This window comes from Mycteria americana, chromosome 23 (genome assembly GCF_035582795.1).
Source record: "Mycteria americana isolate JAX WOST 10 ecotype Jacksonville Zoo and Gardens chromosome 23, USCA_MyAme_1.0, whole genome shotgun sequence".
NCBI lineage: Eukaryota > Metazoa > Chordata > Aves > Ciconiiformes > Ciconiidae > Mycteria > Mycteria americana.
The window spans coordinates 4481155-4505688 of record NC_134387.1 but is presented as its reverse complement, the minus strand read 5'-3'; the positions used below and the strand labels follow the sequence as shown (position 1 = coordinate 4505688).

The following is a 24534-nucleotide window of genomic DNA, read 5'->3' as shown; positions in this document are numbered from 1 at the left end:
GGGGAAAGTAATATTATGGCCAGATCTATAGATGGCATAAATTGGTACACCTCCACTGACTCAGGTTTACGGTGGCTGAGGATCCGGCCCATGTCTTGTCAAGTTTAGAGCTTGTAAACAGGGAGAGATGGTATTATTACCAACAATCTCTCTCGCTTGTGCTATTTATTCCCCCGTTGCGCTCTCCCCTCCCTTTTCACCGTTCCTCAAGTGCTGTTGCTGTATGCAATTTCTGACCAGTTCTACCCAGAATCACATTCATTAAAACCTTGATCCAGTATTAAGGTGGGTTGGAAGCTGCCACTGATTTTAATGGTGGCAAGATTGCGGCTAACGCCTTCTCATTGCAGAGACAGTTACTAACTTGTATTCAAAACTGGGTAGCGACAGCCTCTACGTCTGCGCTGGACTGAGTGTGAGAAGAGAGACAAAAATGAACCAGGATGAGTTTTCCCAAGTACACATGCTAGAAATCTTGCAGAAGGCTAACACGAAAATAGCCTGCTCCACCCGCGTCCCCCCCCCCCCCCCCAGGAAAAGGAACTGGCAATGGGCAGGCTTGTGTTTTCTCATTCCTGTGTCTTTTTCTGTTGTGGAACTGCACAAGCACAACGGAAGCAGGACAGCAGATCTGATTTCCCCTGCCCCCCTCCCCGTTGTAGTGCTTCCCCCACCCTTCTTATATTGCCTCCACGGGACAGTATTTTGGTGCCTTCCGCCTTGGGAGGGGGGGAAGTGTTGGGTTTCCTACTTCCCCTTATCTACCCCAATGTTTGCTCAACACTGTCTCTGTCATGGCTGCTCTGTCTGCACCCTCTGCTATGGCCACCAGCTGTCTGTTTAATCCAGTCCTGCAAGCGGAGTTAATGAGACATTCCTACTTAAATAACCTGGTGCGATTAAAGCTTCAGATCTTTGCACCTCAACAGCTGTGTGTTGTCACCGAGATAAATATTTTAACTGGTCTGGCAATTCCCTAGCTGCCCTGGGTAAGTGGCTGAATGAGTGGCTATTGTTTCACCATTTATTAAAGTGAAATTCAAGTTCTTGCAAAACAGCCATCTAGAAAAGACCTGTAAAGGAAGAAAGGAGGGTGGGAGAGAATCTGCTTTTCTCGGCGGCCTTTCTTAACAGGGCATCGTGCAGGTGGCAACGTGGCCATGCCCGACTGCAATCGTCTGCTCCCTAGGCGAAGGCTAATGGGGCTTCACTGACCGCTTATAGGAGAGGTTCCGTTTATCACTGCTATTAAGAGAAATGTTCCTTCGCTGCTCTTGATACTGTACAAGTTAATGGCTATCCAAATCCCTTGCCTTTGGAAAAGGACTGCCTTCTATGGTTGATGTGACAAATGTCATTACATTCTTTCCAGAGCAATCTTACAAAGGGAGGCTGAACAATTTGGTCTTCGTGTAAAACTTGGAAGAATTTTGGAAGGTTGCAGATTTCTAGCCTTTATTGGTCTTAAGGTGGGCCAAGAAAAATCTTTTTGCACTGGCTTTTAAGAACTGGGCAAGACTGATGATGAAATAGGTTTGGCATGACGATGTAACTGATCCTGGAGATTTTTTGGGGTTTTTTGGGGGTTTTTTTTTTTGTTTTTTTTTAATAAAGATTCCTTTTTGGTACAGGTAGTCTTTGATGATACCATCTAAGCTCCCTGAGGCTGGTGGGAGTTGTTTGTATGCTTTTTTGAATTTAGGCGTTAATATTTTTTCTGAAACTCTCTTGTTGGGGTACTTCATGCATCTCCCTCCCTCACTCAGCGTTTTATTTGGGATTTGCTCAGACTACAGGACGGCTCTGCAGGTGAGAGCGGTAACGTATCACAGGCACACGCTGTATTTGTACATCACCAAGTCCTTAAAAGAGGTAACAAATCAGTAGTGGAACACAGTAGATCTCTAGGCTTTCATCTGCATAATAAACTTCCTCGCTTGACTATAACAGTAGGTCACTGTTAAAGACTAAGAATCTCTTTCAAAGTAACTGTTAGTTTTATCGCTAAAATCGTCACTTAATACACTGCTGGCATTCCTTAGGGCGGAAAAAGCTGAATCAGATTTGAAGTAGAATGGGCCTCTGTTCAAGACGGGCTGAAGGATATTTCACTAGGACAGTGGACAACTCAGGTTTCCCTGTTGGGAAGAAGGTCATCTACTAATTGCATGTTATCCCTGAATGAGTAATTGAAGCAGATTACCAAAAACCCCTGTTTTCTTCTCAGCTTTTGGTTGATAGTGCCTAATGTTTTCAGATGCTTTCACTGACATCTGGCAGTAGTTTAAACACTGACTCATATTCTGTCTTCTGCTAGTCAAAAAATATCAGTAAAAGTGGCTTTCATCATCACGGAGAATTTTCATTTGTTTGAACCTTTCCAGTGATTTCCACCCAAGAAAATGGAATAGTCCTGGCTTAGACAGTCAACTACCATTTTCCAAGACACTTTTCAGCACTCTGTTTTACTTTTTTCTGATAAAATAAAGCTAATTTACCTTTTCGGTCAATGCTCTTACAAAGAGAACGGAAATTTCCCATCTCGCATATGCTTGACCTGGGCTTTGGCAGCCAGGCAGAACGGAGTGCGAGTGGAGCAAGGCCTCTGCCACTTGGACTCATTTACTGGTCAGAGCACTGGAGCTGCAGAGAAGCCTCGTTACGCATCCCGGTGACTAAAATGTGCGCTCTGCTGCACGAGGGAGTAGATACACTTCAGACTTTCTTTCTTAGGAGCCAACGTGACTCATCTCTGCAGCGTAAGCATCGTCGTTCGCTCAGAGTTGTGCACACAGAGAGCGCCTACGACAGGACCAAGGCACAACCCCAAGTTTAGTTCAGCAGTCAGAGTCTGAGAAAAGGCCAGTATCAGTCAGTCTGGGTTTTGTTTTTTGATTTTGTGCTTTGGCCAGTTGCACACTACTAACAAAAAGGGGAGGTTTCCAAAAAAGGAGCTACAGCTGTCCTACCTTTTGACTCCTTTCCTCCCCCAAAAAGGACTCAATTCTCACAAAGGTGCCGTCCGCTTTGTTAATCAGCTGTAATAAAGGAACGGTCAGAAGAGACCATTACTGTCTTAGTCCGTGACCGGCATAATCTCGATCTGGCTCTACCGAATTGCGGATGGACGTCTTACAGACAGGCACGAAGGCCTGATTTGAAAAGCTGTCACACAGCATATCATTACCCTTTTTTTAAAGTGTTATTGCGGTAACAGTACCTTGCGTGACCCGTAAAGATGATAAAGAATAAAGCATATTGAATACTCTGAAATTAAGATCATTCCCCCCCTTGTTTACAGTACAAAAATTTTATTTTTTGTTAGGATAATTTAAAGTTTAAAACTGAAGTAGACATATTCATTTTACAAACAAGATATTCTTCCATAAGTAGGACCATTAAAAACAGTAAACCAAAAAAAGCTATCTTTACAAAAGCTCTGTGCATAGCAACTTCATACCGTATATAACTGACAAAGCAAAAAAACGACCAGCCAACCCCAAACAAACCCCAAAACTATACAGTAGGGAGAAACGAGGCCTTAATTTACAGAAGGGAGAAAACGGTCTTTAAAAACCATGCATATTGGAAGTGTGCAAAGAAATAGGGAGAGTAAGATGCTATACCAAGATAAATAATGAAATAAAACATACTCTTTCAAAGTTATGATAAAATTTGTAGTTACCTATCGCAACACCTTCATCGTTCTAGTGGCAAAAAGGAAAGCTGTTAGGGAATATTAAACAGCAATAACTAAAAGAGGACAGATTTGCTTATTACATTGAAAAAATCCTTACACATAAATTTTTACATGACTTCCTTTTCGTTGGGTGTTTTGCCACTGCCAAAGTCTTTCTTTCATGTTCAAGGAGTTCTGATTGTATTTATTTACACACATTTGTCTTTGTAAAGCTACCAGTAAGTTCTACACTCATCCTGAGTACGATGTTTTCCACGCATGAGCAAAATCCATGTCCTAAATAATTCCTATGTTTAATTTTTTTCATTTGTTTGGCTCAAATTAAACTAGAAAAAATAATTTTCCACGTTTACATCACCATAGGCAGCTACATTTGTTTCTCTTCCTGCAGTACTTGAAGTAGCTTTCTAGGGAGGTTTTCGTTTTCATTTGGACTCATGGCTCTCCCCCTTGAGCAACTGGACGGAGCTAATAAAAATAACTGAAGTGTGAAAGGAATGTTGAGCATTTCAGAACCTTTTCTTTTTTTAACCAGTCATTTTTTTCCCTGAACCTTCCCAAGACTTCAGTGATCTTTTTTATGTGCCTATGCTGACTAAGCAATAATAAAGAAGAAGGGTGGACAATTCACAGAATAGCTTTTTCCATGAAATGTCTCAATTTTTTAAATTGGAAACCTTTCTGACTGAGATTTTGTAATGAAAATCTTATTTGCTAAAAAATGTGAGAGGAGTTAAGGTAGCAAGCTGCTGCTCTTCAGCACGTGCTCTAGACATTCCTACCTATCTGGAGCATTTGCTGGGCATAGAATTTTGAGTCTAAGCAGAGACAATAAAATTTAAAAAGTAGCCTGTACAGAGAAGGGCAGGGGGGAAAATCCACCATCTTTATGCGTTGGAGCTGTTTGGGTTTTTTTGGTAGTTCAAAATGGAGGAAGGGAGAGAATAGATCAGAAATGAGCCTGGTCCATCAGGATATTTTTTTTTTAAACCTAGGACTCAATGTAGTATTCACTGAAAGTTACGGAGGTCTTAATCCCAACTCTAATAATCCTCAATCTATTTTTTTCCTGTATGAGTGCAGAATGCCAAACATGAATGCGTACCTCCCACTCTTAGCCTGCTGGGATATCGGTACCTATGAACGCATGAAATACTTTTTTGTTGGTTTTCTGTTCTGCATAACAATGATGAGGTTAGACAGCGCGCCCTGTCGCGTTGCCAAAGGTGAACGTACAGCAGTGCGCGGTTACAGCTCCAGGCTCCTTCACACCTGTGATTCTTTCCTATTTCAGAGATCACTCGGCTTCAAGGCTGGCTGCCTCGCTGACCCCCAGTGACTGCTACTTCCTTGATGGCATGAAGGGCGTGCAAAGAACCTGCAGTGTCAATGAACTTGCAACCATAGTTAATGGTGAGTTATTTTATTGCATCTTTTCTGGAATGTAGACACTGTCAGTAACCTGACTGTATGACCCTGACGAACTATATTCACGCTTCTTAAAAACACATTATTCCCACTAAATCTCTCTTTCAAGTTGCTTCTAATTGCCGTTTTGGCTCATAGGATAGATTGGGCCTTGAGTTTTAGAAGACTGTAAACCCCCTCCACTTTTTAAAAATGAATTCAGTAGCATTGAAAAGGCACCTACAGAAGCCCCTACCAAAACCTCCCAGCACAGTCAGGAGTAGTACAAAGCTGCTTCCCAACCAGTGTATCATCTTTGGGAATGACCGGAGTAGCCCAGTTTTTTTGTCTTCCCAGTCCCCTGGCTTCTCCGCTGTGCTGCGTTCTGGTTAACAAACACATCCTGTAAATCTTCATGTATGTTAAATACATTTCTCTCACAACTGAACTGTGCACTACACCATGAAAGCTGAGCTTCAGGGAGGCCCTGCTCTCACGCAGTCTGCGCCAGGAGTAGGCTCACAGGCAGTCGGCTTTCCTGCCCGGGCTATTTAAGGGAATGATTTTACACGTTTGCAAAATGCAGTCCTGTGCCAAAAGCCTGTCCGTCAGGGGAGGGTCTGTCAAGTCGTACACCACACGCACCACCAAGCCTCTTAGTCACTAATCGTTGCAGCTGGGTTTGAACCATGGATCTAGACAGAGGCTTTCTAGTCTATGACTAACCCAAATTAGCTCCACAATAGCCCCAAATGAGCTCCAAATTACCTCAGCCCTGCAAGTTGTCGCAGTCGTTCACCATCCTGAGTCCAGTACTGAACTGAACACCTTCTACCATACGTACGGATCACCAAGAACACTATTTTACTTACCCATCGATAAAACTACTGGGCAAACGGACAAGTACAGTTTCAGGGGCCATATATTAAGGGTTTATTTGTTAACATAAAGATGTTCTCATAGGAAGAACTATTCATGCAGCTAGGAATCGTGTGTATTTTAGTGGGGTGTAAGTAGCGTAGCTAATTTTTTTCTCTAAAAATGGCTTTCCAACAGTCACGTTCTTTTGAGTGGTCTCTGGTTTAGTCGGATAACTAGTGATTTTTTTAATCAGACTTGTTCTCACCTTCCGATTTCAGGAGAGGAGATGCAAAGGAGAGCTAAACTTTTTTATGCTAAAATGCAGAAAAATTCAAAGCAATTGATTACTTCTATGAACTTCAATATATAAATGGAAAATACTTACCATTTTTAATGACTCAGGATAAAAGTGCATAAATTATTCAAATACATATTTACCCTTTATAAATGCACCCTTAATATGAAGTATAACTGAACTTAAGGTGTTCTAACTACATGGAAAAACAGTATGTTAGAGAACCCTTTCCCTCCTAATTCATACACTGACTCCATAAAACAAACTCAGTACCTCACGACAAATCTGATGCGTTCAAATCCCTCAGTGCCACGCGGGTCTTTGAAGCTTACCAGTTAATCCTAGTACCTGAATATTGCAACTGAAACAAAACATGGAGGGGGAAAGACGAGGAGGACGAAAATTCATACATGAATTAGTGACCTGTGTACCACAACGTATGTAAAAGTTTCTGCTGATTTTGTTAATCAGAAAGAATCCTATACATCCTTGCACATGAATTCAGTGAGAGGGAAGAAGTGAGGAGCAATTGCAGCAGTAATAATATATCTCAAACTTATCACTACATTTTTGCGTCATTTTTCTTCATTGTACAACTGGAGGAAAAAATCCAAAAAAGGGTTTAATTTCTACCTCTACATACAATAAGTTACAAGTTTATTTATTTAAATAATTGTAAAACATCTTACATTTTTTAAAGAGGTTAAACTATAAGCAAATACACACATACACCAAAGTTCCATCATTCATGTCAGTTTGTCCTAGAAATTCTTTCATGCTGGTACCCTGTTTTGTTGAATTTTTTTCTGCATAAACTAAATCGATATCTGAAAGGCTCCATAGAAAATAGAAACTTCAACTTTTTTCCCCTACAAAGTAAAACAAATTGTATCCAAAATATCAAGCTTGAATCATTTTGCCAATTTCTTTCTCCTTTCAATATTTTACAAATCTTAGGAAGGTTTCATGTCTTTCAAGAAAGACTTTGCATTTCCGATTCCGTTCTGCCAACTGTTGTTCATCCTGGCTCTTGGCTGATTCTTCATTCGCAATGTTTTAGGAGTTGACGTGGTTGTGTCAGAAATATGAAACAGGTAAAAGATGCAGACTTCTATCTTGTCCAATCCATAAAAAATGTTCCTTTTTTTTCCTGGGCCTGGCTTTCCCCCAAAAAAGAGCTTGTAGTGCTATTTTTTTCTTTTTAGTGGTCCATCACAATAAGTAGTTTTGTGCTGTAAAAGAAAAATGAAAAAAAGAGGAAAAAAGGGAAGAGGGAGAGGAGCAAAGCTGCCTCTTCCTTACATCGGGGGAACGACAAGACCAGTCATGGCTGAAAAAGAAAATTGACAAAGATGAAATTCTGGCAAATTTTTATGGAACAAAATATATTTGAGCCCTTCACCCTTCTGTGTGCGGTCACATTATCGCAGCAGTGGCCTTATTTGCAGATTAAACTAGACCTTCAGTTTCTTTTAATGTTTTTTATGTGAGATCTAAGTGAGAACTAAGTGCGGTGAGAATCTTAGTGATTCCTAGCGAGAACTAAGATGGTGAGACTGACAATGAGCACAGACAGTGGCCAACGTGCTATTTCGCAGTAAATTCACCAAAAGCCAAGGCCCATCGTGGTTCTTAAATGGATAAAGGAGACAGAGGATTAATTCAAGTCTCGGTATGTGAATTTTCAGAAAGGCCTAACCATTTTTGGGTGCTTATCTCCTGAGAGATGTCCTTGGAGATGGACACTGCTCAGAACTGTCCCAAAAATTTCAGACTTCTCAAGTCGAACACTCAAAATAATTCTTGAAAACCAGAATCAAGCAGGGTCTTCCACTTCCCACTCAGCCTGCTCATTTGCTTGCAGAAAAGGGTTATGGTGTGAGCGGGGAAAGATGTGAAAGCAAATGGGAATTCGCCCATGCACGGCTTACGGGACCTAGCCAGAGAATTACAAGTCCCAATTCATTGGACAATGACCAGAGCGAGGGTTTGCTAATTTAGTTTCAGTGGAAATAATGGACCAGCCTCTCTTTCTCGCTTGGTTTACCCCGTATGTCTGAATCGCTGTAGCCTTACCTGGCACATTCCCAGAACACTGGGCTTATGTAAATTATTTATTAGTCACTCTCACTGCCTTTAATTGCAGCTATATTCTTCATAACTGACAACAGCAACATTTGAAGCTGCCTGGAACTGGTGCCGTTCCCAAAGGTTTTGAGGGGTAAGTTAAGTTTATACGTATTTATATAACAAATGAGTGAGTCATATTTTCAAAGGGGCCTCAGTGCAGTGCAGGGTCCTAATCCTGCAAAGATTTATGTTCACTGAAATTTGTGGGATTATTCATGTGTTTAAAGCCTGGTCCTCTGAGAATTAATTTCACCCTTATGTTCATAGTGTTTAAAAAAACGCTTAGGGCAAGATCCTCCGCTAACATGACTCTTTTATTGGAGCTGTGTTGATTTTAAACAACTGTGGATATGGTCTATGATTTAATACAATCGGAAAATAAATATTTTCATATTTTGTAACTGACTAGGGCTAGAAGTCCCTGCCAATTTTGGCAGATAGCTGAAAGAGAAAGTGAAACCGAACAGTCTTAAGTCAAATATCTACTTTTATTAATTGCTTGGGAATTTGCTATTATTTTTCAGACAGATTTTCAATCAGGTAATTTACATAACCCTAAATAAAGTAGCTGAATATTTGTATGGCTGCTTTCAGGGGCGGGGCGCGTTAGAAGAAGAGAGATTTTGATAATACTAAGAAGCTGCTCTTTTCCTTCTCCTCACCCCCAAAACCAAAAAATGATCCTAACGGTAGTGTCCCAGCCGGACACTGGAGAGCCTTCTCCCTGTGTATTAACCACATGCCTGCCTTTCTGTCCTCTAGAAAAGAAAACTTGATTTACGTCATGGATTGCTGCCCTCCTCTAGAATCTGCTGGGCTGGCAGAAGAGGCAAGTGTGTGCCCTCAGCTGCTCGCCGCCATCCCACAGGTATCCCACTGGAGCAGTCTGCGTGAGCGCTTCCTCATCTGCTTCAGGCAAAATCTGCCAGGTTAGCTCAAAGAATTTAAACTGTTCGTCCACAGGAACCCGGCTGGGCCTTTTGCCTGAAGCAAATAAAAAGGAGCGCTTACGCAGACAGTGCCTGGCCGGTCCGTACCTGCGGTAATCTTTTCTCCTGGCATAGCCAGACTCTTTCTGTGGCTGTTTAGATCGTCTGTGCAGAGAGGGGTACACCCTGGTGTAGCTAGTGTGGTTTAATTTGAGACGTGCAGAGTCTGTTGCCAGCGTAGTTTAAACTCTGTTCCCAAGGGGGATAGGCCATGTTGGCATAAATGCTTTTTTCTAATACTGTTGTTATCAACATTATTTTCATTTTTTTAAGCAAGGAAAACTTCTTTCAGCAGATCAAAGCAAAGACCAAGCCTGAGTTTCTGCCTGCCATGTCTCTTCAAAAATATTTTCAGAATGCTTGTAGATGCAGCATTTTGGAAAGTTCCTTAAATTGAAGGGAAGGTACACTTTTACCGTATCATTAAAGATATGATGTTATCCAGCAGTCCTGGACTCAAACTAGCCATGGCAACAGCAAAACTGCCATCTGCAATCAGGAGGAGCATGTTGTTACCCCTGGGGTTCTGGTGATCCCTCTTTTGCCTCCTTTCCTTTTCCCCGGAGCATGTAGCGAGTCCCTGCTTTCCTCTCCTTACTTTTGCCCCCCCCAGCCCAAGTCTGTTTTGTCGTTGCAGGTTGTAAAAGTGCTCCAGAGCAGATATACTCCTCAGAAGTTGTGAGGATGGAACCTGCCAGTGGAAAAAGTCAGGTAAAACTATAATGGAGCATAGAAAGGACAAGCAAAGCCCAACTGTTTCACGGGCATTTCATCCTAACGTTGCGACTTCACCTCCTTCTGCAACAAAGAACAGGTAGGTTGCGGAATACTGGCTGGCATTCTCACCTGGTTTTCCACAGCTCATCTCACTGGCTTTGCTCTGCGGGTCTCTCGCTTTTTACATACCCTCATCTGTCCATTTCCACCCCACCTCCACTCCCCTTTGGGGCTGCACTGTCAAAAGCCTATTCCCAGCCTGTATCGCTTTTTATTGAATGTTTGTGAGGTTTGGATTAAGGTCTTACACTGCTAGCAAAGCTGTAATTATTTTTGCCTGTATTACTATATATTGAATCGATGTAACTTTTCAATAAAGGTGGTTCAATGCAGGACACTCCCTGATGAGTTGGGAATATAGAAACCACAGTCATTATCCCAGAGGGTCTTTTTTTTTTCTTGGAGGGAAATGGAAAAAGAATTAGAGATGAGCCTTATTGTATTAACCTTGACAGCTTGCAATTATCAGCTGAAACACTTGATTAAAATTGTCACAAGGTTGGAGAATTTTTTTATAAATAAATAATCAAACATGGATAGTACCCAGATGCCATGGTGATAGGCACCTTTAATGGGTGTAATTAATAATGATCATAAGCCCAGTGTATACAAGTGGCCCCTGAAAGCGCTGTCTTGCTTTGTAGTGGAACAGAGCTCTCTGCAATTCAAACAGCCGTTTGGTAAGAACTGGAAAGGGGCTTACTGCTGTGTAACTGTACACACGCGGGCACACGCGCTGCTCTAGTTCTTCAGATAGCACAGGTCCTTTGTTGGCGTCTAAATTGTGACCTGGTTTAAAAACTCTGCTTTCTAGAGAAGACGGGCGTTGAGCATTTTCAAGCATTGTCATGAAAACATCTTGCGCTCTCATGTGGTTTTCCTCTTTTGCCACTAAGTTTCCAGCACACTCTAATCTGACGGTGCGACAGCTCTGGGAAGAGGCAAACAAAGTGCTCTCTTCCCACTTATGGTGCTACTCTGAGCGTCTTAAATGAACATTCCTACCCTGCAATGCCAGAAACATGTCTATGCAGGAGCTGTCCTGTATATAAAGGTAGGTTTGCACATTGCAAGCCACCGAGCTGTCGGTGGCAGAGCTAGCTTCTGTGTAATTTGGTCTAATAAAAGGTGGTCTTATACCTGCAGGCTCCACCTTATTGATATCTCTGACTCCCATCATGGCTACCGCTAGAAAATGTGCAGGTTTACTTTCAATATTAAGACCACGGAGACGTTTGTAAAACAACGCACCCCTTTATTATCTAGCATTTATTATTATGTAACTAATCAACTGAAAATGATAGAGAAAACACAGGATTTTCAGAGGAAAACACAGCTGGCTTTCATTTAGCGGAAAACATCCATAGCTTGGATGAAGGGCACCATCATCCTTTATACTAGAATGTAAATGAAGTAAATTACAGCTTCTGTGGAGAGCCTGTGAAGGATGATTCCAACTAAGACACTAAAAAGTAGCCAAAAGCTTCAAGTTTTTCCTAAAGAATTTCTTTTGATTTTTTCCACCACAGGAAATTAACACTTCCCCCCTCCCCCCTCCGAAATCCTTCTGTATTTGGATGGAAGATTTTCATTCATCCGTTCATGAGTGTCAAACCACAGACAGGTGAGATATTTATAAATAAGCAGTGTTTTTGTCTCTTTTAGGTGATAAGCAGGTTAAACCGTATTTTATGTAATACGTTTTTTAAAAATCTAGACAAAGCCATTGCTAGCTAAGAGACGGAGAAGTGAGTTCGGCCTCATCTATTGGGTTGTGTTGATGTGGTTACTCTCTCACCACGGTGCTAAGCTGTATATGCGCAAAAGGCTGCCTGAACAATTATTTTGATTTAGTTCAAGTTAATTAGGAACACCCTTTAAACCAAAATATGTTTGCAAAGTCATATATGCATTAGTTTAATTATTAAAGAGCACAGCAATGTGTAGCCGCTCTGTGTTTTTCCAATTATACTAGAAAGCGGCTAAGCTTTCACCTGCAAAGGAGAAGTCACTATTGAATCTTACCCAATATCCTGTTTTGTGTGCGACGCCTAACAGTCTTGAGTATTTTCTTCCATTAAGAAAGGCAGATTTTTGTTTTCTCCCATTAAAAATGGAGCTCTTGTCTAGCCTGAATAAGTCTGTGACATATGATAAGCTACTAAAATTAACATCCCGTCAAATGAAAGACAAGTAATTAATAGTAACAGGAGATATTTTTGTTAAGCGTTAGCAAGAAGTTCTAAATATCTCTTAAGGTTTTCTTTCTTTTGAAGCAGCCTGTGCCGCTTACATCTCTGCCAATAAACTGGGGAGAAAAATGTACTTGATCCTTCCAATGTATCAATTTAATCAGATGACAGATACATATTTTTCATATATATTGACATAATGTATATATCATTTGCAGCCTTTGGCATACTTAAATCACTGTCTAGGCTCTGGAATCATTCTGATTCAGGCAGAAGCGTATTGCTGAACATTCCTAGGGTGGAAATGGCCCTGTTATTTCACCTGGTTAGAAAATGTCTGTGAAGAGTTATTTTAAAATGCTGTGTCTTAAGTGTTGACTGGAGCTAGGCTTCCACATGGAAGAGCAGGTCAGGCACTGGACTGGTAACAATCAGGAGCCATTGCTCTGTAAACTCAAGCCAGCCATTTCATCGGAATCCCAGACTTTTCAGAGCAACTATTTTTCTCATTACCTGTTTGCACAGCCTTTTAAAGCCAGGGGACTGGAATCCCCAGTGCTGTTGACACCCCTAACTTTGTCAAGACAAGATACTAATAATTAGGGTCTTCAACTCAAATACCTGTATTTCTTCAGGGAATAGTGCAGATGTCCCCTCTGCTAAATTGAGGCTGTTCCTAAGGGTATCAGACTTCACTACCTTTTCGATTGGCTAGGATCCTGATGGTTAATGGAACATCTGACCTTCTGGGGCTTGCCTGCTATTCCTTGTAACTGAGCTTGCATTTTTATATTGAGATGTGCTGAGCTGGCCAAAGGTAATCTGGGCAGTCAGCGGTCCATGCTGTTCCAGCAGTTTCCAATTTGCTTGCTTTTCCCATCAGCTGCCTTCCATCTGAGATGAGTTGATTAGGCATTTGTGTACTTCTCATGCCGTGTTGCGTCACGTCACATTATATCTTCCCAGTGCCTTTTTTAAACTGCCTTGACATATGACATGAATGGAGCACACAATTGTTCTGATCAGGATCACCTGCTCTCAATTTGGAGAGCATATAGAAGTGAGTGGTGTCCAGTATGGATTGCTGCTTGTTCTCTACCTATCATGTCCTGTTACATTGTAAGAATGTATAGCAGATGGCAGGTGAAAGAGGTAAGCAAGAACACATGGCACAGGGGGTTATCTGAGGGTATTCACATGTCTTGGCTGTGTTGTGCAGCCCAAAGCCAGTCGATATGCAAGTTTCATGCCTAGCTAATACTTTTGAGCTACCATATATTTTCTACCAGCTGCCCCTCCTGTCTCCAGCAGCTTTTAAGCATCACCAAGACCTTCCTCCCAAAATAAATTTTTGGAAAAAAATTTCCAGCGGTACTGTAAACTGCCTGGAATAATGGGAATGCTACTCTGAGGATGAAGCTTGTACAGCTCCTCCTGTTTAGACTAGTTTTAATCCAGGCTTAAACACTGCTGTGGTTAACATACGTAGAAGCTGTATTCCAGATTTTCATTGCTGCTTGTAAGCAGAGTGGCATGCCCTGAGGTGCTGGTAGCATTTCTAATATTCTCATTGCAACAGTATGCAGTAAGTAGGATGGAGACTGTATCACCAGGAAACTTTTGCCTTTGAACAAAAGATGCAGCCAAAGTACATTGCAAACATTACATTAAAGCTCAAAAAGTCCCCGCTGGGGAGATGTTTTCCCCATATTATGGGTGGGGAAATTGCGAGGTAAAGTCAAAACACTTGGCTGATGTGCTTTGATGTGCTTTTGGCCTGCATATGCTTACTGCTTGCTCTGTGCTTTTGCTATTCTATCTCCATCAGTATTTAGTGACACCCAAGTTCAATAAGTAAGTAAATACATAAATAAATTGCATTACCAGCACATCTATTCTTAGTTTATCGTACAGGGCAATGGCGTAGCAGAGGAGATTAACAACCTCCCATTGCTGCAGCATGGTAAGTCCATTCAAGAAGCCTCTTTGGGACCCTCCTGTTGACTTTCTGGCCACATCTGTCTGTCAGCACTGTGGGAACGTTAATTTGGATATCAGGCTGTGTGTATCTGGATCCTTTCCAAAGCATGTGCTCCCCAGCTTGCATCAATTTAAATATTTCAGTTGGAAAGAAGAATTTGCATCTATGGCTGAAATAGTTAAATCGTTACAAAGACCTGGCATAACAAACCTCGGGCAGACGCGTTCGACTCCGCGAAGCAACTACTACCTTTGCTGTGAGTCACATCTGTTGTTGCTTGTTGTTGCAGTCTGACTGACAAGTCCCATTGTACTAGGTACTGTAGCTGCTGAAAACTGATTTACATAACAGTTGTAGCGTATTACTGTATTTATGTATCAGGGTGGCAATGTACAAGGAGATATCCCACAAAGAAAGGGATATGGTTAATAGCCTTTGTAGCGGTTTATCCAGGCCCAAGTCTCTGCATCTCCATAGGCATAAGCTACTTCAGTAAGTAATCATAACCTTAACTGACAGATTAATCCTGAACACCTCAGGAGCGGACTTTTGTCAGTAAAGATGCGTGGATGTGAGGACTGGGGCTTTAGCTTTATAATTCAGTTCCATTTTTAGAATCTCTTATTGATTACTAATTTATAGATTGGATAAAATATGTTGTAAGTACTAAATGGCATGAATGGCACCAAATAGTCTCTAGTACTTTACCTGTTTACAAAAGGGTTAAAAAAGAGATAAACTCTTGCTAAGCCGGGTCTTGAGCAGACATGGTAGGTTAAGGAGAAGTATTAACTTAAATAAAAAGTCAGTGGTTTTTTAATCTGTCCTTTTTCTGTCTCCCAGAAACAATCTGAGTGATTTTTCTCACTGAACTGACTTGTCATTAGCACTACCGCAGGTAACTTCTTAACAATTAGGCCTTCTCAGCATAGCAGTTAGACAAGTTTAACTTTAAAGCAGACTTAAATCTATTCTGAACTCACTGATTTGTCTTTAGATTATAGCACTGTCCAACTGGCTTAAGCTAAACAAGCAAACTGTTCTTAAGCTGATAGGCCTTCCTGGTTAAATGTTTAACTAAATCAGTTGAAAATTACATTACCTTGGAACAGTTCCTTAAAACAGCTAAACCCTCTCATTTTTTATAAAACTGCAGTGAAATCAATACATCCCTTCATTAGCTGATACAAAGAACACACGCTGCCCCCCTCCCCCACAAAAAAAGGAAAAAAGCTAACTGCAGACCAGGTCGTGATGATGACTCTTTAGATGCCACGATCACACAAAAGATCAACAAAGATAAACCCATTTCTAAACAGTTTGAATAAACAGCTACAACTTTTGGGCCAACAAAACTTTCTATACTTATAGTTTAAAAAATGGCTTCAAATCCTTCTTGTCATCTTCTTTAAAAAGAGTGGAAAGGAAATGATACTCCCTGTCAACATGATCCCTGTGCGTTTACACGGGTAGCTCAATGTCCTTCATTAATAGGCAGAAGATGATCTTAGAGAAGCAGGGAGTTTCATGTAATTGGGGCAGGGGAAGAAGCTGTTTCAGATACAGAGCAGAATTCTGTAAGTTAGCTTTTAAAAGTGTAATTGTTTTTGTTCAACACACTTAGAATTTCCTTATTGTATAAAATAATCGCAGTTTATGTAAGTCCCTGTGGCCTAGCTAAGGATTTATAATGCACCCAAATCAACAGGTGCGGTTTGTAGGGCTCATTTTAGAATTACCACTGGCTCTTGGCATGGCTGAATTCCCAGAGTTGTGTTTTCTGTGGTATCTCTAGTGAAGTCTGAAGGAGCCAGATGACTTCTCAGGCCCTATAAAGGCTTTTTTTATGGAGACTTGGAGCGTATTTATGTGCCGCATGCCCCCCCACAGCCTGTTAAAAGAAAGAATGTGGTACAGGTTTCCATTCTTATCTTAATACTCACATTTGTTTTGCAGATCACCTTTAAAAAGGCTGTAAATGTACTATAGGGCTCAATTCCCGGTATGAGCCTAAACCTTGCAGCAGGTTTCAAGACATTGGCTGTTATGTACAGAGCTGTGTATTAACTCTGCAGGGCAGACGTTTGTTTTACAGGTCCCTGAAGCCTAAGGAGAAGTCATTCCTCACAAAAGAGCTGGTATTGAAATGCAGCGTGGGTCAAATCCTTCTTGGTATAAATGAGTGTCTGTCGCCTGTTGTTTTAAACCCAAACAGACAAAGCTTGGAGCATTGCTTTAGTCCACTTGGATTGGGTCAAATTTTCACTACTGAGTCCTGTAATATCCGTGTAATGGTATTCAGATGATTACTGTATTTACCTAGACTAACACAGTGTGCTTTACAGGTGCGGGCTGAATATTAATTGTACATTTCTTACCTCTAAACCCATTTCCATTGCCACTAGAGCAGGCAGGAGAAGGAGACCCTTGGGGTCTGATGACAGGAGCAAAGGCACTCTTCTGTTTGACAGCAGGAAAGACGGAAGAGGAGAACGGAAGGATGGAAGAAGTGCTGGAGGAGCCAACTGTTGGACTTGAAGACATTACTGCAAAAGAAAAAAAAGTGAATCCTCATCAGAAATGCATTTATGCAAGTTTGGTAAAACCACTTAAAATGTCTACCTTCTGATTACTCATTTCACTTCTGGAAGAAGATCTCATTCTCACATTGACGTGGCTGTTTACCGTAAGTCTGAAGTAGAGAGGTAGTTATAGTGGCTAGCTCAGAAAGGAGAGTGCTTAATTCTTTTAAAATGAAGGGTGAGGATATCAGAAAATGGTAAGTCATCAAGGGGGAGACAGAGTCAGTATGACCGAACAGTAGACAGGAATGGCCTGTCCACTTACAGTCTGTGCTTTGGAAACTGGGAAGGCTGGTAATTCCTGTGCCCTCCCCAGCTTTTTAAAAATGAAGATTTCCTTGGTTGGAGTTGGGGCGGGGATATTTTAAGCTGTTGCTTAGATTTGAATCTAAACTGGCTTCTTTTTAAAGAAGCATCTTGCAAGAAAAAGTCCCATTATATGCCCAATAGCTTGTTAAGCAACTGTTTGCTTACTTTCCAGAAAAATATCAGCTATTTCTCAGCAAAACAAGGAACCACATTTCACGTGGGTTCAAGTCAATCCCTAAGTCTCATGGAAGTATTAGTTTGAAAACAGAATAACAGTGCGCTGCAGACCCGGTCCTTTCCTTATTGAAGTCAATGGCAAAGCTCCAGAATAGGGGAAGTATCAAAAGTGCCCAAACATCCTTTGAGTTGCACCTTAGCCTTAAATCACAGCTCAAACTGCGAGGATATTGTTTAGCAGGTTTCAGACCAGCAAGGAGCCTTCACCATCACTGCGAAGTGGGTCAGTCCTTACGGAGATGTTGTGAATGTAAATAAAATAAAATAAAATACTATTTTGCAGGATACCAGGTGTTTTCTGGAGAGGCATGATCCTGACATTATTGGGAGCTATACCCTCTGTAAACTACAGTGTGGGTAAATAATTAAATAATAAGTTGATAAATAAATCTGTTCATCCTCATATACAGAGAGAGAGAACACACACTGACACTCTTGCCAGAGGGAAGTCAAGGCATGAAAGGAAGAGTGACTTGCTCATGGTAAAACTAGTAACTAGAAACACAGTAATACTAAACTTCCAAGTTAATTCCATTGTTGTTATATTTCTGGTTAACAAGGTAATATAGTTTCACAGGAAATTAATCCACAATTCAGCTCTAATGCAGGTCACACACATAAAAATTACTTTAGAGTGGCTTTCAGATAGGATTCAGAGTAGTCTCTATGCTAAAAGTGGCAGCTACTTCCTTAATCATCTAAAGTTGTAAACTGTACCTCATTTCTCATTGTGGCCTTTGCCAGTTAGGAATCTGGAAAAGGATAAAAAATGAAGGAAACACAAGTAGGATCCCATATTCCTCTGTTCTTCTTGAAAAATGGGAACATTTTCTAGTTCATGCTAACAAACACCAGAACACAAATCAGAACCTTTTACAAAAATCTTCACTAAATCGTGATAGCTTCTCTTGAAAGACATCACTTGCTGCATTTTTTGATGTGCTACATTAAAATAAGGAGGAGCAAGAATCAAATATAAAAGCAGCAAAGCACTTACGTCCATAGGGGGATCCTGTTGGAGAGCCGTTAATGAATCCGGGTGAGCCTGGAACGCCCAGGTTTGACATGGGGACGTTGCTGTAGCCATTCATACTATTGCTGGAAGTGCTGTAGTTGGACTGTTGAGGTGTGGAACTGGATGAGTAACCGCGGGGTGAGATGCTGCTTGTATTACGAATGTAACCTAAAAAAAAAAAACCACGTTTCAAAGCATGTCAATGGATATGGCTTAAAACTTCCTCCTGTATATTCCCTGCTTAAATCCAGATTAATTAAAGCATTTAAGCAAGTACCATTAAATTCAGTGGGGTTTATGCACATGCCTTGAAGTTAAGCAATATTAAGTTTTAAAACAATGTGAGAAACTAACTTTTTGAAGTGAACTGAGGTATACTTTTCTCATCAGATTTGATTTGTTAAAAGTTGAGATGTGTTCTAAGACCTAGAAAAAAATGTGTGTGCTCATCTTTTCCTGAGGTAGAATTTATAATATGTGGGATTTTCTACAATTTTAGGAGGGAGGTTATCCTTTTCAAATTATTGATGAATTACAAATAAAGCAAGTGCATTACTGAGGGGAAACTATAACCCATATATAGTTTGCAGCTTGACTTTGAAGATACTCTACTTGGGGGAAAGAATAAACTGGATAAGTAAAAAGCATTTTTTGTCTTAAAAAAAAAAATCACAAATATTTGAGAACCAAAATTTAGCCTCTTTTTTCTCCAAGAAGAGACTTGAAGAACACTATAGCTATCGGCATTAAAGTACAAGGCTGTTATTACAGCTGCAAAAGGATTTTCCACAGAAAAGCTTTCATTAGAAAGATGTGACCCAATAGCTACTTTAAAAGTGGTTACCATTTAGATATCAAGTCAGGTTATTTCTGCTCATTTATATTAGGACGTTCTAATTCAGGGCTGGTAAGACCTCATTAAAACAAACTAGCAAAATTATCTACATGATGACTTTTGACATAGCATATGTAATATTAACTTCATATGACATGGTTTAATGCCTTCGCGTGTTAAACACAGCTAGTCATGCAGTCAACCACAGACTCTACATTACTGGAATCGAGTGGTAAAAATCAAAATATTCAAGAGTCAGAATATGCCCAAAGTTGATATTGTTCCCATGATGTATTACTGTTAATATGGCATTTTATGGCACGTTTCCCTAACAATCAATAATATATCTGGAGTAAATGTAATACATACAACATATGTAAGTTGGCAAAATTAACACTGAGGATGCAGCCTTAAAAAAAAAAGAAAAGAAAATTCCCCGCCTCTTTAACTGTGAGAAGTTTTTTTCAGTTGCTGTCCTTGTCTTTTATAAAAACAGAGATATAACCAAAAAAGAAGAAAGGATATTGAGGAGAGCAGGGAGAGAATTCAGGGTTAAGCTGGTATGAAAAAATAATCAAAAATTATTTCAGTCATAGCTAATCTGGTGACTGGAACCTGGTGCAGACATAGTATCATCCCAAATGGCACCACACATCCATTTCTAATGCTGACAGTTTAAAGCCATCTTTCTGTTCATAAGCTGAGCACATAGAAACTACTATGGAAGCAACTGTTCACATTTTTTGGTTTAAATTCAATTTTTCATTGTTTAAATTAACACTAAACTATTTGCAATGCTTACCTTGGTTGTTCCCCTGTGTTGACTCTGAAATGCTGACTCCTAACTGGCTACCATAGGAGTTAATTCCCATCATGCTGCTGTGGGCAGGAGAGCTAGACAGTGCAGGGATCTGTGCGGGATTCCTCGGTACACTGTAGAGAGCTTCTGCGATGTCTGCAGCTCGTTTCAGAATGATGTCCTGCAGAATGAAGGGACCAGTTCAGAAACGTGCTTGGAGAAATCTTCTGGTGTTTACTACTAAACCTGAACGTATACCACTCCCCTGTCGAGAGCAGTCATTCTGACCTGGTTGTTATGTGGCGTTCCATACAGTGCTTCAACTAGGTCAGCAGCTCGTTTCAACAGCATTTCCTGGAGGATGAGCAGATGCATACAATTGACATTTTAACAGAAAAGGATTTCAGTGCAAATAAAACCATGGGCTAGTATTTTCTGAAGTGACTTGTGTTTGTGTGTGGTCATTCTGAAAACTGGGTCCCTTAAAGAGCCATTATTTGCCACTTCTCTGAAAAATCAAACCCCTTAGAGTATCCCAAAGTAGATGTGCAAAATCATCAGTCACTTTGGAAAGCGTTGACGTGCGTGCGATAGAAACGTCATCGGCGGTGCCGGTGGCGTGCGCCCAGTGCTCCATCTTTGTCTTGGAGCTCTCCGTAGTCCTGAAGCTGCTTTAAGCACACCAGCTTCAAAAGTGGAGACAATGCTCAGACGTACCCAATTTAAACAGGAACTCCGCTCCCTACTGAATTTCAATATATTCTTTTGCATAGACACATAAAAATCTGATTAATCTCCATGCCCATTTATTTTTTCTCAATAATGGTAACCTAACAAATAAAACACTTTAGCTATCTTATGGTAGGTTGTAGGAAAAAAATTACACGGTATACTATCTGAATACAAGTCTTCCATCGTGCGAAGATGATAATAAGTACTTTTGGTACGGCACTAAAATCTAGGAATATAGTCATTAATGCCACTCTCATTGTGCTAGGTTCTGCATCAACACGGTCTGCAGTATTACAGATACATAAAATCCTGAGTTGTTTCAACACATGCATAGTGCAGTTGCTGCTACAGAAAAAGTTCAGCTTTAAGTGTTTTTTACTAAAAGATTCCCTTAAGATTAAACCTCTGCAACAAATCCTTTATGTCTCTCATGTATCATTTAGGTTCAGAGATTTGCCAGTATGGGTAAATGCAAAGGAGCATGAATATGAATTGGGAAGATATCTGCACTGGGCTCCCATTTTAGCAGCAAAAGAAGTTCACAGTGCTTGAGCTCTAACAGATAGAAATTAGTGGTAGCGGTGGGTTCTACATGATCAAATTCTTGTTTGGACCTATAACTAACTGGTGAAGTTAGGTTCAGACGTAATTGTCATTTAAGATACAATTTTGTCTCTTTTGCAAGTTAGAAGTGAAAGAACACATTTAGTGGGCTCAGTGAAATGCATAAAAATATTTTACCTTAGCTAGTCTTTCAGGGTCACCAGGATGTCTTGGGATGACCTTCTGCAGTCTTTGGAAACCATAATCTATGGTAGGTTCATTTAAAGCTGAAAGGAAAACAGAAAAAAAACCCCCATATTATATGAGTATATATCTTTGTATGACTCCTAAGTTTCATTACCTAAGAAAGATGGATTTCACAGCTTCACCACAGAACACGTCTCCTTGCCTGGGTTCCTAGAAGGTGTACATTGCCTACTGCTCAGGCGAGCCCTGATCACTTCGTGTAAGACAGGCTGAATAGTAAGCTAAGCTTTACAAGAACTTCTGCATGAGGGTCCCTAACCTCTTTTCAAAGGTAATACTTACTCTGTCACTAAGAAAGTTGGGACACACCAGCTGTTAATGTTGGACCACGTTATACAGAGCAGGTCCCCTCACTCCTGGTACCCCAACTCCACCCATTTCATTGGACAGATGTTTCTGCCATTATCTGTATAATGAACTGCATGGTGCTCCCAGACAATCCCTCAGTGTATCTGTAATTTGTTAAAGAAAGAATTAGTGCTATCTTTCTGCTTACAGCTAAGCCTTGGAAGAATTCTGTGCATTCATGCGTGTACCCACGCGTGCACACACACCCTATGCCGGCTCGTTCCGGTGGGCACAGCTGAACCGAATGTACATGCTCATTTTATGCCAGTATTCCAGAAAATGCATTCAGAGGCAGATATGTTGAAGCAAATGACAAAATGTATGTGAACATTCCATGCTATTTGCAAAACTTCTAACTGAAAGTATTCCAAAGGGCTACGCTAGTGAGTTTGGCTTACTCAATAAGGGAACAAAAAAAAGCATGAGTTCTGCACTTAAAACTGCTCCAGTTCCCAATGCTGACTTCTCACCATCTATCAAAGGCTAAGTGAATAATTTGAAATATACAGTAGGGAAGCATTGTCACAAAATACTCCTTGAAGGATGAGTGTATTTACTCTGGACAAAACTGACCATGGCAGTAATATAGCAAGTGATGGTACAAATGCAAATTAGAACAGGTCTTCTACTCTGTTAGTTATACAGTCAGTCAGAAATCAAGAGTACCGTATTTGCTCATCTAGCAAACACTTTACACGCACACCCCCAACATTTTGCTGTCACAAACTAGGGCACAGCTATTCATTAGACACATTAACTTCTTCAGTTGTGTACGGCTATTATGCATACATAGCCACTCCACTATAATGATGTTAATCTCTAGTGGATAAACCAAGATATTTTGACCCAGATCCTCAGTTAGTAATAGCTGGTAGAGCCCTACTGGCATCGCTGATGATTTCATAAAACTTCAGACACTTTAATACTCTCTACTATGAAATCATGGCAATAATAATCTAATTTCTGATTATTCAAAATTAAACTCCAATTCAAATTAATACAGAAACCAAAAGTCAATACTGTAGCATTCTGCATGCTCATAGGCTTTGACTGCCTCTAATACATTAGGATGACTAGTGTTTACAGGTATGTTTTTTTAGAATTTCCTTATACTTCAGAATGTGCATTATAATTCCAGCGACACATTCATGCTGAGAATCTCGCTAAGAATTCCATGACACATTTAATAAGTAACACATGTAAGTAAGTCCTTTAGCACTATCCTCATTCGGTGCTAGCTTCTTCTATCCTCTTGTACCATTTGTGGTTCTTTTGGAAAAAACCAACCAACCAACAACAACAACAAAGACCAAACCAAACCAAACCAAAAAACCAAACCCACAACACTTTTTTTTCAGTAACTGGTGACAGCAGCACAGCTGAGAACACCTGATTGCAAGAGACACTGATGGCACTTATTGGATCTTCCAAAATGTACTCAGCACCTTCCAGGATAACCATCTCAGACAACCAGAAGAATGGAACTATCAAGTGAGACAGACTATTACACTGATCCAGATTCTCCGTTTATCTGTGTCCGTCTTTGGTATAACAACATGAAGGTAAAAGGTCACATTCCCCACTGAGATACATTTTATATTTACTTTTTATTAAATAATTATGGCATGGCATGAAGTTTAAATATTACAGGAGATAATCAAGTGGGAATTGAGTAGAGAAAACCCAGACCTGAGAATTTAGTCTTGGCTATACTTAGAATGTCTTTGCTCTCCACTGGGAGCCATTCTGGTTTGCTTAAGGAGTTTAATAATACACATTTCAACTGCCACAGAATCTACATTCCATTTGGGAAGAGGGTTTTTTTGGGGGGTGGGTATTTTTGCCAATAATCCTGAGAATTATAGGCCAATTCTCTCAAGAGCCTATATATCTTTATGTGCCATTTCTCGTCTTGATTACAAGTCTAAGCAGTTAAGTTATATATCTTAAGCTATGCAAAAGCAATGTAAAATATATAGGAATTTAAACATATATGTAGACATAGTTCACTAAAAATAGCTAATGGGAATACACAAAATGCTAATTCAGGAAGAATAAACTGGCTATTATTCAACAAACGTTTTTCCAATGGATTGACATAGACATTTTCATTCTGATAGCTAAATAGCAGCAAATAATTTCTCAACAACGTTGAATTGTTCTAAGAAGAACTCAGCCATTTTGAATCAACGTGTATGTTACGTCTTTCAGCACAAGAGGTTTTCTGTACAGCTTGCAACAGAATTGCCTACTACTAGTTTTACTCATTAATGAAACAAAAACATCTCTGTCATGAAATCCTCTTAAAAACCAACACCCAACATTTGCAGGAGTAAATGGTACCTTTTCGACTGAAGGGCACGATGCAGAATCCACCAGCAAGTTTAAACAGCTTCAGCACAGTACCACTCCCACCGAGAAAAGACCTACTGGATCAGTAGTGATTTATCTATGTGTTACATAGAAATGTGCCAAAATTATATCCAAATGCTTTTGGGTTCATGGATTCAGAGACCATAAAGGGGTCTGACACAG

General features: G+C 40.4%; 1 protein-coding gene and 1 long non-coding RNA gene across 6 annotated transcripts in view; one reads left to right on the top strand and one right to left on the bottom strand.

Moving 5' to 3' along the window:
- Positions 1-7033: 7033 nt before the first annotated feature.
- The window catches only part of EBF2 (EBF transcription factor 2), a 145291-nt gene continuing 127790 nt past the window's right edge, over positions 7034-24534 (bottom strand). For 3 of the 5 annotated variants that reach the window (XM_075523677.1, XM_075523678.1, XM_075523679.1), the window contains 6 exons: positions 21583-21671; positions 20398-20463; positions 20113-20290; positions 18458-18643; positions 16711-16878; positions 7034-7593 (listed from right to left, as the gene is read on the bottom strand). In XM_075523677.1, the coding sequence (XP_075379792.1) occupies positions 7562-7593; positions 16711-16878; positions 18458-18643; positions 20113-20290; positions 20398-20463; positions 21583-21671 (719 nt within the window). In that variant the 3' untranslated portion in view covers positions 7034-7561. The remainder of the gene's footprint in view (positions 7594-16710; positions 16879-18457; positions 18644-20112; positions 20291-20397; positions 20464-21582; positions 21672-24534) is intronic. The other 2 variants (XM_075523680.1, XM_075523681.1) reach the window with 2 other exon arrangements.
- LOC142420128 (uncharacterized) lies at positions 12502-18355 on the top strand. Its single transcript, XR_012778704.1, has 2 exons — positions 12502-15230; positions 16804-18355. It is a non-coding gene; the product is annotated as an uncharacterized LOC142420128 (long non-coding RNA).